General features: G+C 37.5%; 1 protein-coding gene across 1 annotated transcript in view; it reads left to right on the forward strand.

Moving 5' to 3' along the window:
- b4galnt4a (beta-1,4-N-acetyl-galactosaminyl transferase 4a) overlaps positions 1–25128 on the forward strand; it is a 119289-nt gene that overhangs the window by 46975 nt on the left and 47186 nt on the right. The window contains exon 3 of the mRNA XM_047820069.1: positions 21117–21212. Within this exon, the coding sequence (XP_047676025.1) occupies positions 21117–21212 (96 nt within the window). The remainder of the gene's footprint in view (positions 1–21116; positions 21213–25128) is intronic.

Here is a 25128-nt window from a genome sequence, read left to right on the forward strand (position 1 = left end):
ACTGATGACATTGATGACACTTATATCCTAATAAGTCTGTAACCTACTCATTTTAAGTACTGTTACTATTCACTGTGGACTTTAATATCTCAGAAGCTAATATAGACTGCTGAAGTCCTCTATGTTGTAATTTTCTTGACTATTATAAGATTTTCACTGCATAGTTGTATTATTGGTACTTTATTTGTGCTGAAACGTCAAGCCCAGTTGTGCTGTGTTGACTTTTTCAGCAATAATGAAGTGGCGGTTGTTTACATGAAGAAAATATCCTATAAGACAGAAACTGTGCAGTGTTAAACTGATAATTTTAAATAGAAGGGACAGTCAGGACAATGTGTGTGTGTGTGTGTGTGTGTGTGTGTGTGTGTGTGTGTGTGTGTGTGTGTGTGTGTGTGTGTGTGTGTGTGTGTGTGTTCTCAAGAAGCAGGCTTGTAGGAATAAGGGGAAATTAGCAGTGTAAGAGAATACATCTTATCTTTCATGGCTTTCATTTGGTTTTCCATAGCAGTTCATTTTGAGTTATTCGGGTTGATGGAGCATCTTTCATAATGCACTGTCATGTTGCATACAGAAACTATTGATTACTCCAATGGATGTATCTTGGTTTATTGGTTTATTTTGTCATTAGACAAATAAGGAGCTTGATATTCTACACTTGAGATGGTCAAGTCAGTCATTATCGATGCACAAATCAATAGCTCATTGATAATATATCTGTGCATGTATATATATATATATATATATATGTGTGTGTGTGTGTGTGTGTGTGTGTGTGTGTGTGTGTGTGTGTGTGTGTGTGTGTTCGACGGTATTTGAATTCAATTCTGTTGTCCGTGACAAGATCAAGCCGGTGCCAATGATGATGTATTCGTTCTCTCACTGTTCCCTGCAGTAATACTCTGTTGTGGAAAGGGTGTGATGTTCATAGTATGTGGCTTTCATTAGCTCTTGTGTGTTATTTTTGTTGCCATTCCCTGAGAATGATGCCCGTGAGTCACTACAGGATATGGCAGAGTTATAGCTCTATCTAACATATAGGTGTGAGTCTGTGTGGGTACTTGTGTCTGTATGTTTTTTTTTACTATTTACTGCATAAGATTTATGCTATGATCTAAGAGGAGCAGAGCAAATCTTGAAATCAGCCCAAGGACGGATATGTGCTGTCTTATTTCTGCCTGTGCGTAGATATACAAACCCAGAATAAAATACCTTATTAATTTTTGTGGGTAAAGCTATCTGATCCTGAAAATAGATTTACTTAAATAATACTCCATAAACTGAGGTTAAATGTTTTTATTTTTGCCACTTGACAGAGAGGCAGAGAGGATGCAAGTACAGGGTAATTTACGTAGATATATCAAGAATGTAAAACTTAACTCAAAATCAGAAAACAGACACAGGTGAAGATATCAGAAAGGAACAGTGAACAAACAAAATCAAAAACTAGGTTTGATGAAACAGTGAAAATGCTTGGTATAGCCAGTCCACAAACAGGAACTGAACCTATACTACGAGATGCACAAAAAACACACCGGTTTAAAGAAAAAAAAAAGAAAGAAAAAAAAAGAAATAAAGGTTAAAACTTACAAGAAGTCACAACTCACAAAATGATTAGAACCAATGACTGGAAAGGGGGGGGGACTTTAATAAAAATAAACACACATGGAGATACAAGCAATCACAGAACAATGCAGCAGTGAGCCGCGGATGTTCACAAACCCCAACACAAGAAGGAGATCTGTGACAATGTTTTATTAGCTCTTAATGAAAGACAGTGCATGTTTTTAGGACTGTATACTCTATATATGTTACTGCTTTACAAAGCGATATTTTCATGTTTCAGCCATGCAAGCAGCTTACTATCTGTCCTGTGCTTCTACTTAGAATAGTGATTATATGATGCCTTATTCCATTGCCTGAATCAAATACAGAAGCTACATGGTGAGGGTTTCCTAGCTCCCAAATGCATTTACTAATAAACCAGACACTGTGTGCACTGTGTATCACTTCCATCAGTGCTGCTGATGTAATCCTCTCAGGGAAGGAGATTCAGATCTTCCTGAAGTATAGGCCAATCATTCCTGATAATAAAATATGAAAATGTGCTTGGGTTGAAGTTGTTATTATTGTCACAGCACTGTATAATTCATCTAAACAGTATTTTCACAATAACAAAACTCTTGATGAGTAATACATGTGATTTGGGAAAAGTATGGAATGATGTAATGATAACTAGGCAGAGGTGACAACATTCAGAGAGTTTTTATTTCCATCATTTATCAAACCATGTAATACCATGGGGTTCCTCTTAAGCCATGTGCACACATAGTGATTTTATCACTGCAAGACTCCAGTCGCTCTACTATGAAGTCACAGGAGGCATTCCTACTACCGGTTGCCATAGTAATAATGTTTATCAGTAGGTGGCGCTAAACCAACAAATCAGTTTTTGTGCCACTAAAATAAAACATTCTGGAGGGAGATTTGCATTTGTGAATAAAATTCAGCAGTGTCTGTCTGCATCATATCATATGAGATGAAGGAGATGCAGTGTGTGCTCTTTGGCAGAGGAATCTCTCCATATTTGCTGGAAGTCACACAGCTCTCTTTGAAAATGAATAATATTTGGTTGCTTTGTCACAACAAGTCACTGCGTGAACGTAGTCAAAGACATTTCAATATATACGACTGCGTTTTTTTTTTTTAAAGTTTGAGAGAAATATTTCGGATTATCTGGTCCACACAGGCTTGCTCCATGTAAACAAGCAAATACAAACACTTTACACTTTAGACTTTACACTTTCCAATCCATGTAGATATGTTTTTATTTACAATGCAAGGCGTGCTCTCTTTCTGCATAGAAGGGGTTTGGTAAAGAGCTATAAGGAAATGAACACTAAAACAGATCAATTCTGTTTGTTATTAGATTCCTGCTGCCAAAATGTCTGTCAGATGCTGCTGCATGGTGTTCGTCCTGGTTGAGAGACTAGCAAAGAGCTAGCGTTTTTATTTTTCTTACCTTCTAACTTTTGTCACATACATTATATGCAGTTATGCTGTCCGAACAATTCCACCATCCTTAAGATTAAATTATTCATTCATCCATTCATTCATTCATTCATCCATCCATTCATTCATTCGTTCATTTTCTACCGCTTATCTGAACTTCTCGGGTCACGGGGAGCCTCAGGCGTGATTCAATTATTGTACTATTGTAAGTTTTTAATTATAAAGTATGTATTATATTGAGGAAGCACTATGCAAAATCACACCTGTATTTAAAGAGAAAAACACATTTTAGTTCATTTAGGACCCACACTTTACACTGCTGAATGTAGGCATATATTCAGCTTAAAATCATGACAAACACCAAGATGGATTGATGTGAAACCCGTGTAATAACTGGTCTGAAACTGACTGTCATCACCTGTTGAATATAAATCATATTTTCCAAAAATCAAGCCACCTTTACCTGCAGTACAAACCACAGGTAGGAGTAAGTCACACATGTGCAAGTCACAAGTAAGTCTCAAGTCATGAAAGTCGAGTCTTTTTTAATATTTGTCTCTCAAGTCTCAAATTTGCGACTTAAGTCTGACTCGAGTCAAGTCATATGACTCGAGTTCCCCATCTCTGGTGCAAACGCAGTTTTCAGCCTCTTATGAACAAAGAATGACTTGCAATGCAGAAGAGGGAATTGGGAGTGTGGAGGTGACAGGAGGTGACTGATCACTGCCAGGTGTGTGTTGAACAGACAGACAGATCTCTACAGCAGCAGCTGTATTCCTGGTCTGGTCATGAGATTATGTCCCCCCCCCCCCCCTCTCTCTCTCTCTCTCTCTCTCTCTCTCTCTCTCTCTTTCTCTCTCTCTCTCTCTCTCTCTCTCTCTCTCTCTCTCTCTGTCTCTCTCTGGGCACAGCCAGGAGAAAGTAATGCCGTGGGACACATTTGTAATGCAGCTCATTGCAACGCCCTCACAATGCCATCCATCTCTGACCACAAGCAGCAGGAAGAGACACAGATAACACTGCATCACACATCCTGTGCCTTTGCACTGCCTTCGGAACTGTTACGCACGACTAAGGCAGATTCTCTATACCCTGGTCTTTTACGTGACTGCATTTAGCTCACAAGAGTTAAGTAGAACATCTCTGACTCCCTGTAATAAGGTCTTCACCCATCCATTTGTTTGTAGTGCTTATCCTACACAACAAAAGAAGAAAGCCTTTATTTGTAATATATACATTACAGCACAGAGAAATGCTTTTCTTAACACATTCAATTCAATTTTTATTTATATTATTCTTTTAACAATGGACACTGTCCCAAAGCAGCTTTACAGAAATATACATATTCAGAATAAAATGTACACAGTTTAGATAAGTTTGAGGTAACGTGATGTGGGAAAAAATCCATGAGACAGTATGAGGAAGAAACGTTGAGAGGAAGCAGGTTTTTTTTCCAGCCATGAAACCCTGGAACAGAGAGGGTTAAGGGCAGAGTAGTGGCAGCTTTGCAGTGCTTGGGCTTTAACCCCAACCTTCTAATCAACAACCCAGAGACAACCACTTGATCGACCACTCTTAAATGGTGTCAACCCATCTCAAGACACAATCTCACACTACAGATCATTTAGAAATGCTATAACACGTCTTTGGACTGGTAGCGGAAACTCAAAGTACAGAGAGTACATGCAAACTCCACACACAGGGCAGAGCTGAGAGTTAGAGCAAACCACTAAGCCACCATGTTCCCATCATGTTCACATAATGCTGCTAGGGTTATGTCTCAACACCTGCAAGAGCTGCGTACTGTATTTCAAGCAGTATGAACATAATTTTATCATGTCATCCCCTCAAGAGATAACATCTCAACGTCTCTCTTCACATGTGCTTTTGACAGTGTTTTAATAATTTTTTTAAATTACACTTTCTTTCTCAGTCCTCAGCAACATGTATTTGCAGGTTTCTTGTCACTTTTTTTTTTTTATCAGAAATGTGACTTTCTTAAAGAGGTTAGGTGTTTCTGAGACATGCTCACACTTTGCTTTGTGAATGCCAGAGATGGTAACAAACCAAGACGTCTGCCCTTTTCATTGCCCTTTGCTGTCTTTCAGGCGTGCTAGGCATCGATTTGTTGTGCAGACCCATGCACCAATGCACACTTACAGAGAGTGACCTGAAATGTGTCACATTTTGGTGAGATCTCTGAACCATGGCTGCAGCTGGCAACCTTTCATCCCATCCCATCATCATCATCCTCCTCATCCTCAGCTGCCAGTGTTTATAATGCTGTGTTTTAGCCCCAGCACACAGCAATGCTAATATAACCTATGTAAAGTGTTTTGGTGCAGATCTGTTTAACAAAGAGAGAAAGGGAGCATAGTAGGGATAGAGAGGGTGAGAGAGAGCATGGCCTCACTAAAAGGGGAAAGCAAAAAAATGGCACGTGAATAGGAGAGTAATTGCATAGTCCAAATGGTCAGATGGATAGCATGCAGGCTAAATAGGCTGTTATTGTGAGGATCTTTTTTGTAGATTGAGTGCCTGTAGTCCCATATTTTACATGCAGTGAATTCAATTAAAAGTAGTCTGGATGGGTAGGAGTGTGTGTGTGTGTGTGTGTGTGTGTGTGTGTGTGTGTGTGTGTGTGTGTGTGTGTGTGTGTGTGTGCGTGTGCGTGTGCATATGTGTGTGTGTGCATGCATCACAAAAGGGTATGCTGCTACATTTTTACTTTGTATAGCACTTAAAAAACCTAATTTGCACACACACATAACTCAGATGCAAAGGGCACGAATACATAGAGGTTGGGAAACATGAAAGAGCATGATTTTTCTCGAGAACGTAAAGGACAGAGAGAAAGGGAACTGGAATTGAATGGCTTCCTGAGGGACGAATCTTTTGAATTGATGGTTGTTCTTCCCTCTGCTTCATTTCTGAAGCAGTATCTACATCTTGTGTGTGAGATTACTCATAAATTACGATCCATTCTTTGAACTTTCCTCCGCTGTGCTTTGGGAGGAATGGTAGGGATTAAGCCTGCAATGTTTAGCAAGAAAAGTTAGTGAATGCAGTTCATCAGATAAGTCATTCAGCAGTGGTGGGAATGAAGCTCTAAGCCTATTAGGGAGCTAATAAATCAGAGAGCAGGTCTACAATCAAAGCTCCCAGGTAGCATTGCTTTGTGAGCAGATTATAGCAATTGAGTTTTCAGAGTTGTCTTTCTATATTTACATACTATAAACTCTGAACAAGATGGAACTATCGATCAGAGATTCAAACTTCATTTTAAGACTCCTTTCAGACTCCTTTCTTTCTAAAAAGCATTGAAATAATACAAAATACTAGTATTAGATAATGGGGCTGGGAAATATAACTATATAATAAAATTTATGAATGGCAGCATTTGTTTCTGACATTTGAGTGTCAGAATTTTGTATGTATATATACATATAAAGTATATAATAGTATATAATATATATATACATATAAATTTATATTTACACACATTAACAAATACATTTACGGGCATCTGCCAAATGATGTAAATGTAAATGTAATTCTTTTAAGTATCAATGAATCCATTAACACCGATTCACTGTGTTATAGACATAGTATACCATCAACCTAAATTTTTGTTCAGGTTTTTCTTTTATAAATATACAACAAACAGGGAAAAGTGCTAGTTTTTCAGGAAGCGGTAGGTCTTCACCTTTTGTTTGAAGATAGCTAGTGACTCAGCTGTTTGGACATCTAGGGAAAGTTCATTCTTCCACCTCAGTGCTAGAATTGAAAAGAGTCTTGCTGTATACCTACTGTACGTCTCATCCTGAGAGATGGTGGGAACAGTTGAGCAGTGCTGGTAGCTCTGAGGGAGTGAGGTGCATTGTGAGGAGTGATAAGAGCTTTGTGGTAAGAGGGAGCTGCTCCATTTTTGGCTTTGTACTCAAGAAACAGTGTTTTGAATCTGATGCGTGTAGCTACCGGAAGCTATCTCGCATAGCTGCACACATCAGATTCAAAACACGGATGCTTGCCTACAAAGCCAAAAATGTAAAATAAGTGACATATATAAAATCAGTGACATGGTAATGCATTCTTTATGAAGATGTCATTAACATTTATGGAAGGAGCCTTCAGTGCCTTTCTAAACAAGGTTTTCTTCGTTTTCTCCGACGGGAAAGCAGAGTGCTTTTGCTTTTCGGTTTCTTAGTATAGCATGACAAGCTGTGTTTTTTAATATGACTGATAACAAGAACTCGTGAATATGAAATAAGATCAAATGTAACTATTCAATTCATATTTTTGTATATCTCATTTTAACAATGGACAACAAAACAGCTTTATAGCAACATTACATATAGTACATTCAGGATATAAGTTGTAAATGTACAGTATACATTTATCTCTAATGAGCAAGCCAGAGGCAACGGTGTCAAAGAAAAACTACCTGAGACGATATGATGAAGAAATTTTAGAGGAATCAGAACCATCCTCATCTGTTTGACACTGGATAATGTGACACAGGATTATAAACCATTTCCCTTCTATGGCTGTCTACTATATAATCAAAAAGTGCAATCTCTATAAATTCATTCTAGTTTTAAGTCTGTTTTGTTAAAGTTATCAACTGTTCACTGAGAGTGAAGAGTGCAAAACTGTGGCAATTTCAGTTCTAAAGCTATCATAGCAAAACTAATCATATCAATTACTGTCCAAAGCCATTGTCATGGTTTCTAAATGGTACCATCTACAGCTATGTCATATATCTTTACACCGTCTCTGTGGGGCCATCCTCAGAAGCAGTGAGTGGTTTCTCCAGCCAGAGCTAAGGCATCGGGATGGATCAGACATGTCTAGAGAGCAGAAGGGGTCACGATCACAGATATCTCAGGAGTAGCTTGTGAGTGAGAAAGAATTAGATTTGTTTATCATCCAGATGGTTAAGGATGATGTGCATTGTATGCAAAGTGCAATCAGGGATTCTGGCATGACTAGCTGTGACAGCATAAATAAATGGAAGAGCTAGAAGGTGACTCAACAGAAGGGCTTCATGGGACATGCAGCAGCCAGCCACTTCACCATCAACAAACCCTGAGTGAATTAGAGAGAGTGGAGGCAGGGGGATAGGGGGTAACAACATCCAAATATCCTGATTCACCAAAACCTATGGAACATTCTGTGAACCTTCCAGATCTGCTCCGGTATTTACAAAAGGCTAAACAAATGTGTTTTCCTCCTAAACATATACACTGAGACTGTCTGGGTCCAAAACAGTAATCTGAATGACTGTTCTATAACTGCAGGGCTGTAATAGAACTGTAATAGAAATCTGTATAGTATAAATAGTAAATTAAAATAAAAATCATGACATGTTGCTTGATAATAAAATTAAAATGTAATCATTGGCAAATTGCTGTTGTAAGCAGAAAAAGACACCAGGGACATTATTATTTGGAGATAATGAACTTTTGAACTTGAGTTGCAACTGTAGCTGTGCTTCATATCAGACTGCATCACACAACCTCACAATGCATCATAATGTTTGTGTTTCTTTTAACACTGTGTCCTGTTGTGTGTTACATTTTAAAAGCTAATTCAATATGAACCCAACGTGTATTGAGGTTTTGTTTACGTGATGCAATGCTGTTCTGCCAGCATTTTGTCAATACAATGAGACGAATTGTATTGTAGTGTTTGTAAAAAATGTTTTTCTATATAGTGGAATGATTTTTTTTTTTGTCATATGACCCAGTCCTAGTATGCTTTTTAAAGTCCTGAACTTGATGTGAATCTGATTTCAGTCATAACATTTGTTGGGAAGTGGGAATGCTAACTCAGTGGTTACTGTCTGGAAGGTTGTGAGTTCAAATTCCCAGACCACCTCGCTGCTGTTGGGCACTTAACCCTCAACCGCTCACTTGTGTCTTCTTCTTCCTCTATTTTTAGCTTTTCCTGTTAGGGGTCGTCACAGCAAATCATCTGTTTCCATCTAACTCTATCCTCAGCATCCTCTACTCTCGCACCACTTAGCTTCATGTCCTCATTACACATCCATATATCTCCTTTTTGGACTTCCTCTTGATCTTCTACCTGGTAGCTCCATCTCCAAAATCCTTCTACCAATATAACCATCTCCCTCCACTGTACATGTCCAAACCATCTCAATCTAGCCTCTCTGACCTTGTCCACAAAACAACCAACCTGAGCTGTCCCTCTGATGTGCTTGTTCCTAATCCTGTCCATCCTCGTCACTCCTAAAGAGAACGTCAACATCCTCATCTCTGCTACCTCCGGAATGCTCACTTGTGTAAATGGGGTTAATGTAAGTTGTTCTGAATAGGTGTGCCGTGTAAATTTTCATCAGTTGTATCTTGTCTTGATTTGAACTTCACGTTTTTGTTGAATTTTGAATGTCTTGACATGTAAATCTGCTATTTAATTGTATTCTAAAATATTAAAGATCCCATCTAAGGTCTATTCGAACTATTGTGGTCATGATATCCATGATAGTGAGGTTACTGAAGATGAATATTCATTAAAGGTAATGGAGAAGTCTATACTACTCCACCTACTCTGGAGTCCATGTGGGAGTTGAACTTGGAATTGATGTGAACTAAGCACTGTTGCTCTTAATTAAAATGCGAGATTTAGATTGATTTGTTTAAAGATTTAGACTTAAGATGGATTTTACAGCTGCAGGCTCATCTACAGAGCTGCAGTTTACAAACACATACATTTCGGATCTACTGTCCAATAACTATGTAACTATGAAAGGATGTAACAGAATACCCTGGAGCTTTTAGTCTTTACCCTTCCAGTATGTAATCTTTATAGCCACAAAAAAGACAGAGAAGACAGGAACCTAAGCAATAGATATTTCTGGGTGTCTTATTGAAGTTGTGTATCTGACTCATTGCTTGATAGAGTTTGCATACCAGTGTATTTGTATATCTAATGAGCCATAGCGCTTTATTTCCAGAAAACTTTTCCTTAAGCTGAATAGGTTTTATAGTACAGTGAACAAGAACAACAACAAAAATAAAGCACCTGTGGTTAAATCATTTAACTCTGGTTGTATCAGATAGGTTTATTACCCCTACGTCTGTCGTCTAGCTTTGCTTTCAAACAAAACATTAATGATGTTAAAGTGGCTGCTTGATTTGAGATGATGGAAGGCAGCTCTCCTTCATGACTTTGATAAGAAATAAGGAGTTCTGGCACATAGAGAGGGTTGGCTCATCTTTGACTGATAACGTCTAGGTGACAGCTCAGTCTATAATGTCTGTGAATGTCTGCCTATCATACCTCACTCATAGCTGGCTGTCATCTCTGCCTCAGTCTCGCTTCCTCATTCAGAACTGTCACTTTTCACATAATGGTGTTCATCTCAGCCAACTCTGTATCAGCAGCATGTCAAGTCCTCGCCAGCTGTCACTGGTTTCATGTGAGAAAAGTCAGTTCGGTTTAAGTTAAGCCAGTGGAAAAGGTCAAGTTTAAGACTGTACTCATGGCTTAGCCAGAGTGGAGATCTCCATTGTACTGTATGATGAGTCATTTTGTCACAGGACCTCACTCAAGTCAGCAAAGTACTGTAGGTGTCATAGTGGAGGCGTAGGGCATATTGTTTGTCTTTTCTATAAATATTCACCCAGAACCGGACATAAATCAGTTCTTTTACGTTAGAAAGACAAATTTTTATGAAAGCATGCTATTGTGTAGCTGAATGTGGAGCATATGCTGATTGGGAGCCAGTGGATAAAACGGTAGACAGTAACTACCATTGTATCTCATAACTCCATCTCAGAGCCTGCTGTCAGTTTTCCCTTTTTTGCCATCAATTTCTAACTTTTTCCTTCTCTTCAGTGCATGAGCTTATGCTTTCTTCTGAACAGTCTTTTGGATTGTAAGGAGTGCAAAGCAATTCAGAGAGGTCACTTTCTAAAACAGTAACATCCAATATGACCGTCCAGCTCTGTTGCTTGTAGCAAGTGCCAACGGAGCTATGATGCGATGTACAGTCAAAAGTCAAGAAGCTTTTATTGTCATTTCAACCATATACATCTGGTTCGGTACATAGTAAACATGTTCAAGACAGTACGGTGAAATCATTGACAAAGAATAGAGCTGCACCAAGCAGTACACAGTTTTATAATGAATAAATGCAATAGTAAAATGCTGTGGATGTAAAAAAGAAACAAAAAATTTAGCAGCAAAAAAGATGAAGGCGGTCTATAGTATAGTATTGTGTAGTATAGTATAGTATAGTATAACAGGACATGACATGGCATGGCATGGCATGGTATACATGGCATAGTATAGTATAGTATAGTATAGTATAGTATAGTATAGTATAGTATAGTATAGTATAGTATAACATGACATGGCATGGCATGGCATGGTATACATGGCATGGTATAGTATAGTATAGTATAGTATAGCATGGCATGGTATAGTATAGCATAATATAGTATAGCATGACATGGCATAGTATAGTATAGTATAATATAGTATAGCATGACATGGCATGGTATAGTATAGTATAGCATGGCATGGCATAGTATAGTATAGCATGACATGGCATAGTATAGTATAGTATAGTATAGTATAGTATAGCATGACATGGCATAGTATAGTATAGCATGGCATAGTATAGTATAGTATAGTATAGCATGACATGGCATAGTATAGTATAGTATAGTATAGTATAGTATAGCATGACATGGCATAGTATAGTATAGCATGGCATAGTATAGTATAGTATAGTATAGTATAGTATAGTATAGTATAGTATAGTATAGCATGACATGGCATAGTATAGTATAGCATGGCATAGTATAGTATAGTATAGTATAGTATAGTATAGTATAGTATAGTATAGTATAGTATAGTATAGCATGACATGGCATAGTATAGTATAGTATAGTATAGTATAGTATAGTATAGTATAGTATAACATGGCATGGCATGGCATGGTATACATGGCATGGTATAGTATAGTATAGTATAGTATAGCATGACATGGCATGGTATGGTATAGTATAGTATAGTATAGTATAGTGTAGTATAGTAAAGTAAAGTATGGTACAAATACAAGTAGTTATTATAGACGCTCCATTTCTAAGTAAGATCTGGCAGATGTACAGTAGTTACTGTATTGTTACTATATAACTCCCTAATCTCCCAGCTTGTTGTTTAGTGATTTCTTTAAAACGAGTGATGAACTGAATACACTGAAGATAAAAGGAAATCATTTTATTTCATGGGTGAGAAACTAGACTAACATTATTCCCTTTTAGCTTGTGTATTCAGTTCATCACTGGTTTTAAATAAACTACTTCCAGATCTTACTGAGATCATTTCTGTCAAAGTGCTCCACTGGTTTGTTTGAATAGGAAGCTTGCTGTTTGTTAATCATTCACTCATATTATGTGTTTGGATTTGCAAATATATATTAAAAAACATCTTAACTCTAAAGCTAGTTAGAGTTAAGATGAAGTATAGAGAAAGTAGAGAACTGATGTTGGTGCACTGGTTTTGTTTGCTCTTCTGCTGAAGGATTGTTTTCTTTTCTGAATTATTTCATGCTGCTCAGCATTTAGAGCCATCATGTTTGGCCATAGTGTAAAGCTGCTAATTGCTTCAGCATGGCTCATCATTCCCTAAGGTAGTACGACACTGGCCTTATGTGCCTCTGGGCCGAACTGCTCTCACCTCACACCTATAGCTCCTATTAATCCTGCTTTAAATGAAGTGGAGTCATTCTATCAGGCTAGCTATTGACTGCAACACACCCTTAATTACATCCCTTTGCCTGCTCTTGGCTGCCTTGTGAATAATTTAACAGAGCCGAAATAATCACACGCTTAGTGCAAAAGGGTCTTTCTTTCCAGCAAGCAGCGGTGAATGCAAAGTGCTGTTCTGCTGCGGCTGAACATTTTGAGCGTACCAGGGTGATGCATTAAAATCTCAAGTGTACACGTGGTGCAGGGGATGAGCCAACAGGTGACATCTGTTCCTAACATCTCGATTCATGTTTGTAAATGAGAAAAGAAAAAGAACTCGCTTGTTGCCACAAAGAACATTGACCACAGCTGACCTTCTGTACAAATTTGTTTTTTTTCTTCTGTTTTTTGGCTCACTCCAAAATAAGACGCTTTTTCAAGTGCTAGAGATGTCAGAGTCGCTGGTGTGTTTGCTGTTTACGTTGCGTTTAAAACACCCACTCATGCAGCCGGGGTGAACGGATTGTGAATAAACTGTATGTAATTAGCGTGAGGCTCCGTAGTCCTCCAGGGAGGGCGTTGAAGATGATTAGGGATTTTATATCCTGCTGTCATGGGGGTTTCTGATTTCTCAGACTGCATGAAGTGCACTCACAAACTGTCATGGTATTAATTAATGAAGTGTATGATTCATTTGTTAATCACTGTCACAACTTAAACTTTTCTTACCATCTTCAGAATTATTCCTCTTCTCTCTCTCTCTCTCTCTCTCTCTCTCTCTCGCTCTCTATCTCTCTCTCTCGCTCGCTCTCTCTGTATTTTGTGTATTTTTTTCTTTCCCTTTCTTAATCAGTTCCCATTCTCTTGAACTAAATACTGTAATTTGATGACTAATCCTTATTCCTTTCAGACACCATATGAACCTTTGTCCCTTACTGTTCCTTTATACAAGCATTTTATGTAGAGTGTTTTGGAAGCTTGTTTTATTTTTGTTATTTTTTTAAATGAATAAACTTTCTTAGTTGTCTAGCTTTATCTGTTCATCTATTTTCATGCTTATCTGTCAGTACTTGACCTCTTGGACACTGTTGAGTATTGATATAAGTCCTGCAGTAGTGAACTGGCTTACTGCTCTACGACCAGCCAGCTAACTATAAAAAGAAGATGAACTTGTGTTTCCTATCTAGCTAACTTGTCTGTTTCTTGTCTGTAATAATATGCAGGTTATTATTGTGTTATAAAGTGTTTGAGGTTACCAAGACATACATATAGACATTCATTTTGTTTTTCAGGGCTTTCAGTCTGATTTTCAGAGCAAATAACACATGGTGTGCAATCTTAATATACTCTATATTACTCCAATGTTCTAGACTTCTGTATCTTTTTTTACAAAGCTAACCTAGAATAGTTTACTCTCACTCCCATTGTGCTAGTCTACTATAGCTTACTCATAATGCTAGCCTACTCATTACTACAATGCTATCCTGCCTAAGTTACTCCTACCAATAATACAAAACTACTATAGCTTTATCAGATTGATTCGGACCGTATCTCGGATCACCCACAGCACTGTTCTATAAATAGTATGAGTGAAGTACCCGGATGATGCATTTATTTACCCGAAAATACAAAATCTGGATTGTTGGACACTACATGCACTTAATTTTTACTCATTTTTTTTTTTTGCTCAATTAGAGGTTTCTGATGTTGGATGAGAAAAAATTGTAAATAAGTTTTATGACACTCCAGCGTACAAGACATCTTACAAAGGTATGCTCTGCTTTCCAGTCCCTCCAGAATTTTGTGGTGTTTTTTGTGGTTATTGCAGCCAAAAATGTATGAATTTTGTGAATTTCTAAAAATTTGTGATGCAACTTGCGAAGATTTTGCGCTTTTTCGAGAAAGTATTTGAATTGGCAAAATTGCAAGGACAGGAATCATTTTCAATGACAGCTGAGGTAACGTTCAACACACTGGAACTGAATATGGCTTTGACTAAATGGGTTTGACATGAATTTGTGCAAAATCTGTGGGAAATCGCAAAATTGTGAACTTCCACATTAATAGCCCACATTGTGTGATGTGTTTTACCAACAAAAAATATTTAAATAAAATAACTCTCCATATTTTGATAAATCGAGCAGGTGTGTTTGATGTACAGTAATTTGTCATCAGGAAACAGCTTCTACTTTCATCTTATAAGTCCAGAGACAATGCTACTTCTATGAAATATAAACACTAAACATAATGTAGCTATTCTTCAATGATATAATTCCAGTGAAGCTACACTCTAAATAATGGTTTGTTGTTTCTCCTGATGGTTAAATGTCTTGGTCTTGTTTTTGTCACTGGTAGCCATAGGTCATTATTTTAGTCTTAAATTGATTAAGGAGGTCAAGTTCAACACTGCTGCTTATACTGATGCTACAAGGTTAGTTCTTTCCTAAAAAACAACCTCTCGAGGTTTTTCGATTTCATTTTACAGCATCATTTTGCACTGTGATGCATCGAAGCCCATGCATAGAAGCAGAAAAGACAGTGGATGAGTCTCTCTGCAGTGTTTACTGGAGCCCAAAAAAGGGGCTGTGGTTATTTGCAGTACACAGAGCACTTTGTGGTGTCTAGGCCATTCATCAGAATTCAGCATTACTAGATTAAAGCGAGCTCAGGCACCGTATACACACAATGTGCTTTCCTTCTAACGAATGCTAATAAGCGAGTTGTACATAATTTTGCCGTCTATTCGCAATATAACATCTAAACAAAATGAAATAAACTAAAATTTTCATCATCTCACCTAAGCTGCTGCTGTTGCTCTGTGCTTTTACTGTTATAACTTGGTGTCGTACGACAACATTAGAGCCCAACGAAACACAGTATGCATTTGTTTCAGGATTTAAAAATGAGATGTACAAGAGTGATGATTCAAGCCGCTCAGGTCATTATCACACATATTGCCGGGTTGAGAAAATTAAAATTTGATTTGTGGTGGGGCTCGTTTGCACTGTGCCAGTGGATAACCTGACATGAAAAATGAGCCCCAGACTCATTTTCACACTAGGACTGTTTATGGTTTAACGAGGAGAATTAATTAACCTCATTGATATTCCATACCTACTATTACTCCAGGTGCCTTGTAATGCCCAGGATCTATCTTTAAGCCCTTTACATTCTCTTTGCACTAATCAGCTAATCTAAACCCACTTACACTGTTTAGCTTGCGAATGCTGAAGTTGGATGTAGGGTACGAGCAGAGAAGCAAGTGCTGACATGGTTGGTGAATTTTTGAAGTAATTATTAGACACGTTTTTGATTCAGTTCAATTCGGATTTATTTGTATAGTGCTTTTAAGTTAGAATATACATTTTAAAACACTTAGCAAGTCAGAGGTGACTGAAGTGAGCAAAAGCTCCCTGAGGTGATATAAGAATATGAGGAACATTTAGAGGAACCTAACTCAAAAGGGAGATTTAAAAAATCACTGGAGTATTGACACATGATTTCAGTTACCACATAGGACAATAACTTTAGGAGCTCCAAATCTTTTTGTTTTTATTGAATGGATACAATAAACTGTACATGTAGGCATCTCAGGTTATGTAGACATTTAACCTAAAGCCCTGAAATCTGGCATGTAAAATTCATGTGTGAAGAACAAGATTAAACTACAGCAGTGAAATGCAGCAATGGTGGTTTATTCCCTGTTAATACCATCATCTCTGGCACTACATAAAATAAATAAATAAATAAATAAATAAATAACAAACGCTGACTTAAAAGCCAGGATGAAGGACTGCCTGCACACAGCCAAATCCATGACTGAGCTCTTCTCTAATGGAAATTTTTCTCTTATAAGTTTAGCATTGATTTCTGCACTTAGGTTCCATTAGCTGAACTGAGAAAATGTTTCTAGTGGAATTGAATTAAAGCAAAAATGGAATGGTGGAGCTTAAGCTCAGGTGAGTGGGTGAGAGTTTTGCAGAAGAGTTGAGAGAGTTTTGTTTTGCCAGATATGAGGAGAGTCTGCAGTAACGTGTGCTCAACGTTAATAAAGATGTGCCTTCATCTTTCACACAGTGTGTTTCAAAGGAAATAAAATGCTGGCGAATGAACTGAGGAGGTCTCGCTTTCAGCATGCAAGCTAAACGGGTGTTTTAGGTTTTTGGGGGAAATCTGATATGACCTTGTTTGAGTTGAGTGATAAAGTGTATACTGTATACTTAATGAGGAAAGCATAATGATATTCATGTAATCGGTTCCAAAAAATAAAAATTGAGGATTTATTTCCTGTAAAATTTAAAAAAAAAAAAAGATTTTTGGATTATTTTTGACTTTGACCTTGACATGACCTTGTTTATACTGAAATGCTATTAAGACTGTCCTGAAAATGTTTTTCTTTAGAAGAATGATAAATGTTGTTTTTGCCAATAATGCTTACTTAATAGAAATGAGAATTAATGTCCACTGACGGATTTAAATAATAACACTACACCGATCGTCCTGTTCAAAAGTTTACACTCCCCTGGCTCTTAATGTATGGTGTGACCTTCTTGATCATCAGTGAACGTTTGTAGCTTTTGTGATGGTTATGTACGCGTTCTTTGGTAGTCCTGTGTGAAAAGATGGATCTCAGCATCACATAGCCTCTGTCAGAAAGGGCTCTAATATGGAGAAGATGCTAGAAATGTAAAGATTGTGCAGGAGACTTTTCTGAAAATCACTTGGAGGTTTAACTGCTCAGGACAAACAAGGGACTATGTAGGACTCCCACAAAAGATAAAAGAAGTCACTGATCCTCAAAGGTTACAACACATAGTATTAAGAATCAAGCATGTGGTTCATTAACTGGTTCATTTCTGTAAATTCACTTATTTTTGTGTTTATTGGACAAAATGATTACTTATAAGTTATATGATACCTCATATTTTTTTCAGATTTTGCAAGGCCTATGTGACCCCATTTTTAACAAAAGCTGATACTCCAACTTTAACCCAAATGATAGGGAAGTTTTTTTGTCGTCGTTTTTTATTTATAACATTTACTTGGCTCTGTAAAAATCATATTGGGTAAGGCACCAGTTTAACATGCAGTGGTAAAAACAGTGAAGTCTGTCTAAAGTGTGATTTCCTCACACAGGCTTTGATGGAAGATATGAAAGCTTCTTGACTTGATATAGGATTGCTGCATGAATGTAAACCTAATCAATTCAGTTTGTAATCAGATACCAGCTGTCAAAATGTTTGCAAAGCATCTGTGCCGCACTTGGAATGAAATCACTGCTGCATTGAAACTTGACATGTGAAGCAATGAATTTACTTGTGATTGATATATTGGCTGGAAACTCAAACAGGTGGTTTGATTGTTCGGTCATGCACAGTATAAAAGTCACTGGGTCAGTGTAGCTTAGCACAGAACCATACAGCTTGAGATGAGATGTGAGATGTGATGTAAGATGAGATATTCAAGTAGCAGCAGCACAGGTAAGAGGAGTAAGAATAAAACCTATATCAATATAGTGTACAATAAAACTAGCAGAAATTAAATAGAAATATGTTGAACTTTTTGGAAGGTGTCCCCGCCATTACATCTGGCATGAAAATAACACTACATTTTAGAAAAAGAACATCATACAAACAGTAAAATATGGTGGTGGCACTGTGATGGTCTGGGGCTGTTTTGCTTCTTGGAACTGGAAGACGTGCTGTGATAAATGGAACCATGAATTCTGCTGTCTTCCAAAAAATCCTGAAGGACAATGTGCGGCCATCTGTTCGGGACCTCAAGCTGAAGCAGCCTTTGGGTTCCAAGACACACCAGCAAGTCCACCTCTGAATGGCTGAAGAAAAACAAAATGAAGATTTTGGAGTGGCTTAGCCAAAGTCCTGACCTGAATCCTACTGAGATGCTGTGGCATGACCTTAAAAAGGGGGTTCATGCTTGCAAACTCTCCAGTGCGGCGGAATTACAATAATTCTGCAAAGATGAGTGGACCAACATTCCTCCACAGCGCAGTAACAGACTCAGTGCAAGATATTGCAAACGCTTTATTGCAGTTTTTTGCTGCTAAGGGTGGACCAACCAATTACAAGGATTAGGGGGCAAACACTTTTTCACACAGGTCCATGTTGGTTTGGATTTTGTTTTTCCTTAATAATAAAAACCTTCATTTAAAAATGCATGTTGTTTTTACTTGTGTTATCTTTCACTAATATTTAAATTTGTTTGATCTGAAACAAACTCTGGTCATTGGAAACTTATTGAATGATGGGAACATAAGTCTCAGGCTGCTGTTGACTGATGTACAGGTGTAGACACTCACTTATTTCCTACTCATTCTCTGTGACCTTCTTCCTGCTGCAGGTGTTGCTTGATCATGAGCATCCTGTCATATCAAGCTTTAATCATTATTTATGACTTTAAAAAAAACAAAATTCCAAAGAGCATTTAGTATTGAACTGTGCATCCTCTTTGTATAATTTATTATGATTCTGTCATGTTATGAGCTGTTTCATGGAGAACTTACTGTGAGTTTAGTCTGAAAACAGAGCACAGTTTGCATGAAAAATTGGTAACACAAAGCTGTTGTGTGAATCGGGAAACACACTATGGTACTCAGCCCCAGAATACCTGTAGGAGGTGGTGAGTTTGGTTGCACTGGAATTGTACCGAGATTCCTGTGAATGTAAATACAGCCAGTACTCTGGTCTCTAATTGTTCAGGAAGTAAAATAACCTGCGCATGTGTTTTAGCTAGGGATTTACCGATACCACTTTTTCTCTTTCGATCCGATACCAGCGTTTGCCGCTATCGGCCGATACCGATACCTGTGTTCTTTTCTACCTTTAAAACTAAAGAATTTATACAACTTGCTAGTTATACTAGTTTACTAGTTATTAAGATTTATTTGTTTCTTGCAACAACAAAAAAAAAACATTACTGGATGAAAAATTAAAACACAAGAAACCTTAAAAAAGTATTAATGCAGTAGTACAGTACTTTTAACAGTTAGTGGTATAACAATCTAAACCATATATACTGCAATTATTAAATTAAATGATTTTCTGAAGAAAAGGCAATATTTTAAAGTGAATCTTAAATTAGAACTCTTGAAACACAATGCAAAATGTATTAAACAGTAAACCTTGCACCCAATAGAGCGACATGTTTAACACTGAGGTAAATGGAAAGGGCGCCTGCTAAATGTGCCTGTCACAGGCGGTTGTACAACATACGTCCCATAAAATGTATTATATTTATTTACTTTAATGTAATTTAATATATGAGTGTATTTTTCTTATAAGTTCAAGCAATAGTTAGTTAATTGACATTAACAAACACCACGGGTATGGGCGTCGGAAGAAAATGAAAAGTGGGCGTGTCCTGTCCCACACACATATTATGGTTCCGACACCCATGGATTTCAGGAAGCAGGAGCGTGATCAATGATGTAGGTAAAACATGGAATGGAGTTTAATTTATTATGGCATTCTTCAAGCGGAATGGATTCGACTGGCGGCGCTAAATAATAAAAATAACAGTAATAAAAACAGACATATGCGCTGAATAGAGACGGTAAAAGTGTGTGGGTCCAATATTATTGGTCATAAAAAGTGGGTGGGTCCTGTCCCACCCACTTATAATGGTTCCGACGCCCATGAACACGTGTATCGGATTTGGATACCCGATCCACTCAAAATGCCTGTATCAGCGCCGATTCCGATCCAAAATATCGGATCGGTACATCCCTAGTTTTAGCCTGATGACAACATTAGTTTCCACAACACGTGCATCATGAGCAGCAGAGGAATGCTGTGGGACACAGAAGAGATGAGATGCCTTATAATAGTACCAAAATAATAACACAAACAAATAAATAAATGGTGAGGTGTGTTGTGTTCTCTACGCATGTTTGTGATGATGTAAGATGAACGCAAATACACCAAGGTTCGATACAATCAAACAAAACCAGACCAAAGCTGCAGGAACCCCAGGAACAATCAGACTCAGATTCAGACGTCAGCCAACGTGACCTGTGTGAAAACCACCTTATTCTTTTATGATGCTCAGTATTTCACTCAACTCAAAGAAGAGTTTTCATCTTAACTCTTTACCATATTCAGTGTAGAGTAGATACTCTTAGATAAACAGCAACTTGTCTGCAGTACAATTTGGCAGTTTTTAGATATGTTTAAATGACTTTAGATTATAATATATAATAGATTATAATAGTAGAACAGTATGAGCAAGATAGCCAAATAGCAATAAAGCATAGATACAGCTGTTTTTATTTAATCACATATAATTAACCTGATTCTCTCTCTCTCTCTCTCTCTCTCTCTCTCTCTCTCTCTCTCTCTCTCTCTCTCTCTCTCTCTCTCTCTCTCTCAGGAGGATGAGCTTCATGCTTCTGTGGCTGACAGAGATCAGTCTAAGATCCTGAAGTTTCTTGCTAAGAAGCACAAGAAGTTGCCATGGAAACCCGAGGTTAGCCTGCATCTTTGCTCTTTACTTTGATTATGAATTTGGCACCATAATGATCACTTTCCTAAAATAAGAACAGCTTGTTTATATGCATGTGTTTTGATAACTCCAGGTCCTACCTAGAAGTATGCGGCATCATCCAGCAGTTTTAAAAGCAGGCTACAATTCAAGATTAGCATAAAAAAATTCAGATTAGAAATCAAAATTAGTTAGGAAATAATTAATCTAACAAAAGTTTTTGAAAGCCTATTGAGATTTTGTTAGCATATAATCAGTGTAATCTTGAATTTGTTCATATTGAGTTTTTTTTAACTTACCAACACATCTGAAGAAAATATTGAAATTCTTTATATTTTTGTTTTATTTCATGCTAACTAGCTAAACTGCCTGAATCATAAACTAGCTCATGTTCCATTTCTATATTTTCCAAATGATAAATACCAGTGTTCTCTCGACCTGAATGGCGAGTGTATAATGTGTTCCCTTTACCATGTAGAAAACAAATCAATTTGAACACAACAGGCGGGAGTGATACAGAAGAATTCTTCCTCTTTTGAGTTATAAATAACTGAGCTGCCTGTTTTTTATTAGTTTAATATTGATTCCTGCATATTAGAATAAAGGAAGACTTAATATGATAAAACTCAGGTGTCTGCATGCTTTGGCAAGATAGATGCATTAATATGAGAGTCTATTCTCATGCTTGTTTATCATTATTAAAGAAAGTCCATTATTTCATACAGGTGCTGGTCATATAATTAGAATATCATCAAAAAGTTGCTTTATTTCACTAATTCCATTCAAAAAGTGAAACTTGTATATTATATTCATTCATTATACACAGGCTGATATATTTCAAATGTTTATTTCTTTTAATTTTGATGATTAGAACTGACAACTAAGGAAAATCCCAAATTCAGTATCTCAGAAAATTAGAACAAGACCAATACAAAGAAAGGATTTTTAGAAATCTGGGCCAACTGAAAAGTATGAAGATGAAAAGTATGAGCATGTACAGCACTCAATACTTAGTTGGGGCTCCTTTTGCCTGAATTACTACAGCAATGCGGCGTGGCATGGAGTCGATCAGTCTGTGGCACTGCTCAGGTGTTATGAGAGCTCAAGTTGTTCTGATAGTGGCCTTAAGCTCTTCTGCATTGTTGGGTCTGGCATATTGCATCTTCCTCTTCACAATACCCCATAGATTTTCTATGGGGTTAAGGTCAGGCGAGCTTGCTGGCCAATTAAGAACAGGGATACCATGGTCCTTAAACCAGGTACTAGTAGCTTTGGCATTGTGTGCAGGTGCTAAGTCCTGTTGGAAAATGAAATCTGCATCTCCATAAAGTTGGTCAGCAGCGGGAAGCATATTCTAATTATACAGTATGACCAGCACCTGTATATAGTGGGTTTAAAATAACATGAAATCTTCTAGCATGTTCATTATAGCACACAAGTATATGATTAGCCAAAATGTATTATCATAAGTTATCCCTTGAAAATTACTTACAGTTAAAGAAGCTGTTTGTAATATTGGCAAGCCTACTTCTTATAACCAATCACCTCAGTTTCTCTGTTGAAACAATGTGTGCCTTGTAAGTTGCCATTAGAGAGTGATTCTGGACTGCATAGCAGTGGATCTAGAGCCACGGATCCTGGGAACACACGCTGAACGGGACACCATTGAGTTACAGGAAACCTTCACAGCTAGAGGAAGTTTAGCAGAGCCAATCCGCCTACGTGCATATTTTTTGGAGGCGGCAAGGAAACCACAAATCACAGATATGCAAAACTCAGCACAGATAGTAACCCATGATTGAACTGTAAGGCTGCAGTGTGGCCCACTTTGCAGCATGTAAGCATGCCACTGCTTGTTTAAAAAAGGTCTGAAGTGTTGTTCATGGCACATTTTTCTTGTAAGATGATTTATTTCTGAGTGATACATGCTTAGTGCTCTGGGGTGGAAAGAGGAGAAAATGATATATCATTTTCCCGAGGACTAAAATAAGAAGAACTCTAATGGTGGCCATTTAAATGGATTGGTTCTGACTGATCATACACAGTTTGAGCAGGGATATGACCTCCATGTAAAGTCCCAGGACAAGATCTGAGAAGCCGCGTTCTCCAGTCTTCTAGCTTTCTGTTTCCACGCCAGAAATGACCAAAAAAGATATCAAAAATCCATCCGTTCATATTTGGATCTACTGATCCTACACAGGGTCACAGGCATTCTGGTGTCTATCCCAGGGATACTTGGGGCACAAGGCAGGTGACCACCCCTTTAATCATGGAGGTGATGCAAGAAATTTCGGGAGATCATGCAAACTCCACATAAAGGGCAAAGGCGGAAATCAAAAAGCAAATGTGCTAACAGCTAAGCCCCCCAAAATATCAAGAAATACTTCTAAATAATACAAAATTTGAACCTTCTGGAAATTTCTGTGTAAATTCTCTCTCTTGTATTGTGCATGCATTCAGTTGATCACATCACCATGCCTGGTTTAGAGCAGGGCGCACAGCAAGGTCTACAGCATTACTGGTTTTTATTATTAAAATATCTTTGCAAGGTTTAGTTTTTTCACATTTCTGTTTAATTTGCTGCTGACTGAAGAGGCACACTTCATTTCCCCAGTGGTGTCTCAAAGTCAATTTGCAATTGAGGAATATCATTTCAGGCACACTCTGCTGCTGCGGAATTACCTTTCTAATCATTGTTGCCTAGTTCCGGCTGTCTTGCTTAAAATAATAGGGGTGGCAATTTACTGTGAACTGAAGAAGCATTACAGCAAGCCGGATTGCTCAGGTTCTAGGTGAATGACTGACAGATAATCTTGGTATGCCTCATTTGCCTTAGGCAATAAGGTAAGTGATGCAAACCATCTGTAAACCATGAGGGAATTTTTTTTATTTAGTCAATAGAGCAGTAATAAGGATACAGCAAATATGAGGTCAGCATGAATATATATCTCCTTTTTTCATTTTCAGAATGAAATAGCCAAGCTAGCTGATACCTGATACTGACATCTAGCTGGCTCAGTGTTGCTGAATTATGCAAAATACCTCAAGCATGATGCTGACAAGCTTTAAAACAATTTGTTTCTTGTTCTGTGTCACTCAAATTTGCATTGAGTTCATGGCATGAAATATACCAGAGGATTGGGCTGAAAATGGTGTCAAATCTGATCCAATAATTCTCCAAATATATATCCCTTTTTACAATAAACAGCTATGTTATTGTTTATGTATATTTATGTATAAATAAAAACATAATTTCTCAATATTTTATATAACCATGGTCATATTCATGACCAAGTGCCAAGATCTTTTTTATCAAAACAAATATAAAATTTTCCTCAGTTGACAATTACTCAAGGATACAACTAAAAAAAAAACATCAAATATTTATCAGTGAATGAACTGATGCACAGGAAGCTGAAAATTTTACTGAATACACAGATAGAGGTTTAAATAACAGAGGCATAAACACAAACTGACAAAAGAGGCAGAATAAAAAATCTAAAAGCCAAATTAGCCAGCATCAGTTCCAAAGATATAATAAGGTCATGAGAGTAAACAGGAAAGTAGGCTGATGCTAAGATAACAGCTAGGTTATGGCAAGATGTACAGTAAGACAGTTCACTGGGCTAAAAACTAGCTAGGATGAGATGCTAATGGATAAGCAGAAGACTAAACTAGCCAGATAACAGGAAGAAACAGGACAAACAGGACAAAGGGTGTGTGGTACTATGCAAAACAATAACAAAGCAACAGCAATGTGCAAACACATGCAAAGGTGCAAGACATCACAAACTGAGACGCTGAGGGGTGGATAAATATACAGTCCTGAAAATGAGCTGTGAAATGCACAGCAGATGTTAGTAGTCAGGAAAGGTGGAGTGTTTGGGAGATGCTGCTGAAG

Source organism: Tachysurus fulvidraco, chromosome 10 (assembly GCF_022655615.1).
Source record: "Tachysurus fulvidraco isolate hzauxx_2018 chromosome 10, HZAU_PFXX_2.0, whole genome shotgun sequence".
Taxonomy (NCBI): Eukaryota; Metazoa; Chordata; class Actinopteri; order Siluriformes; family Bagridae; genus Tachysurus; species Tachysurus fulvidraco.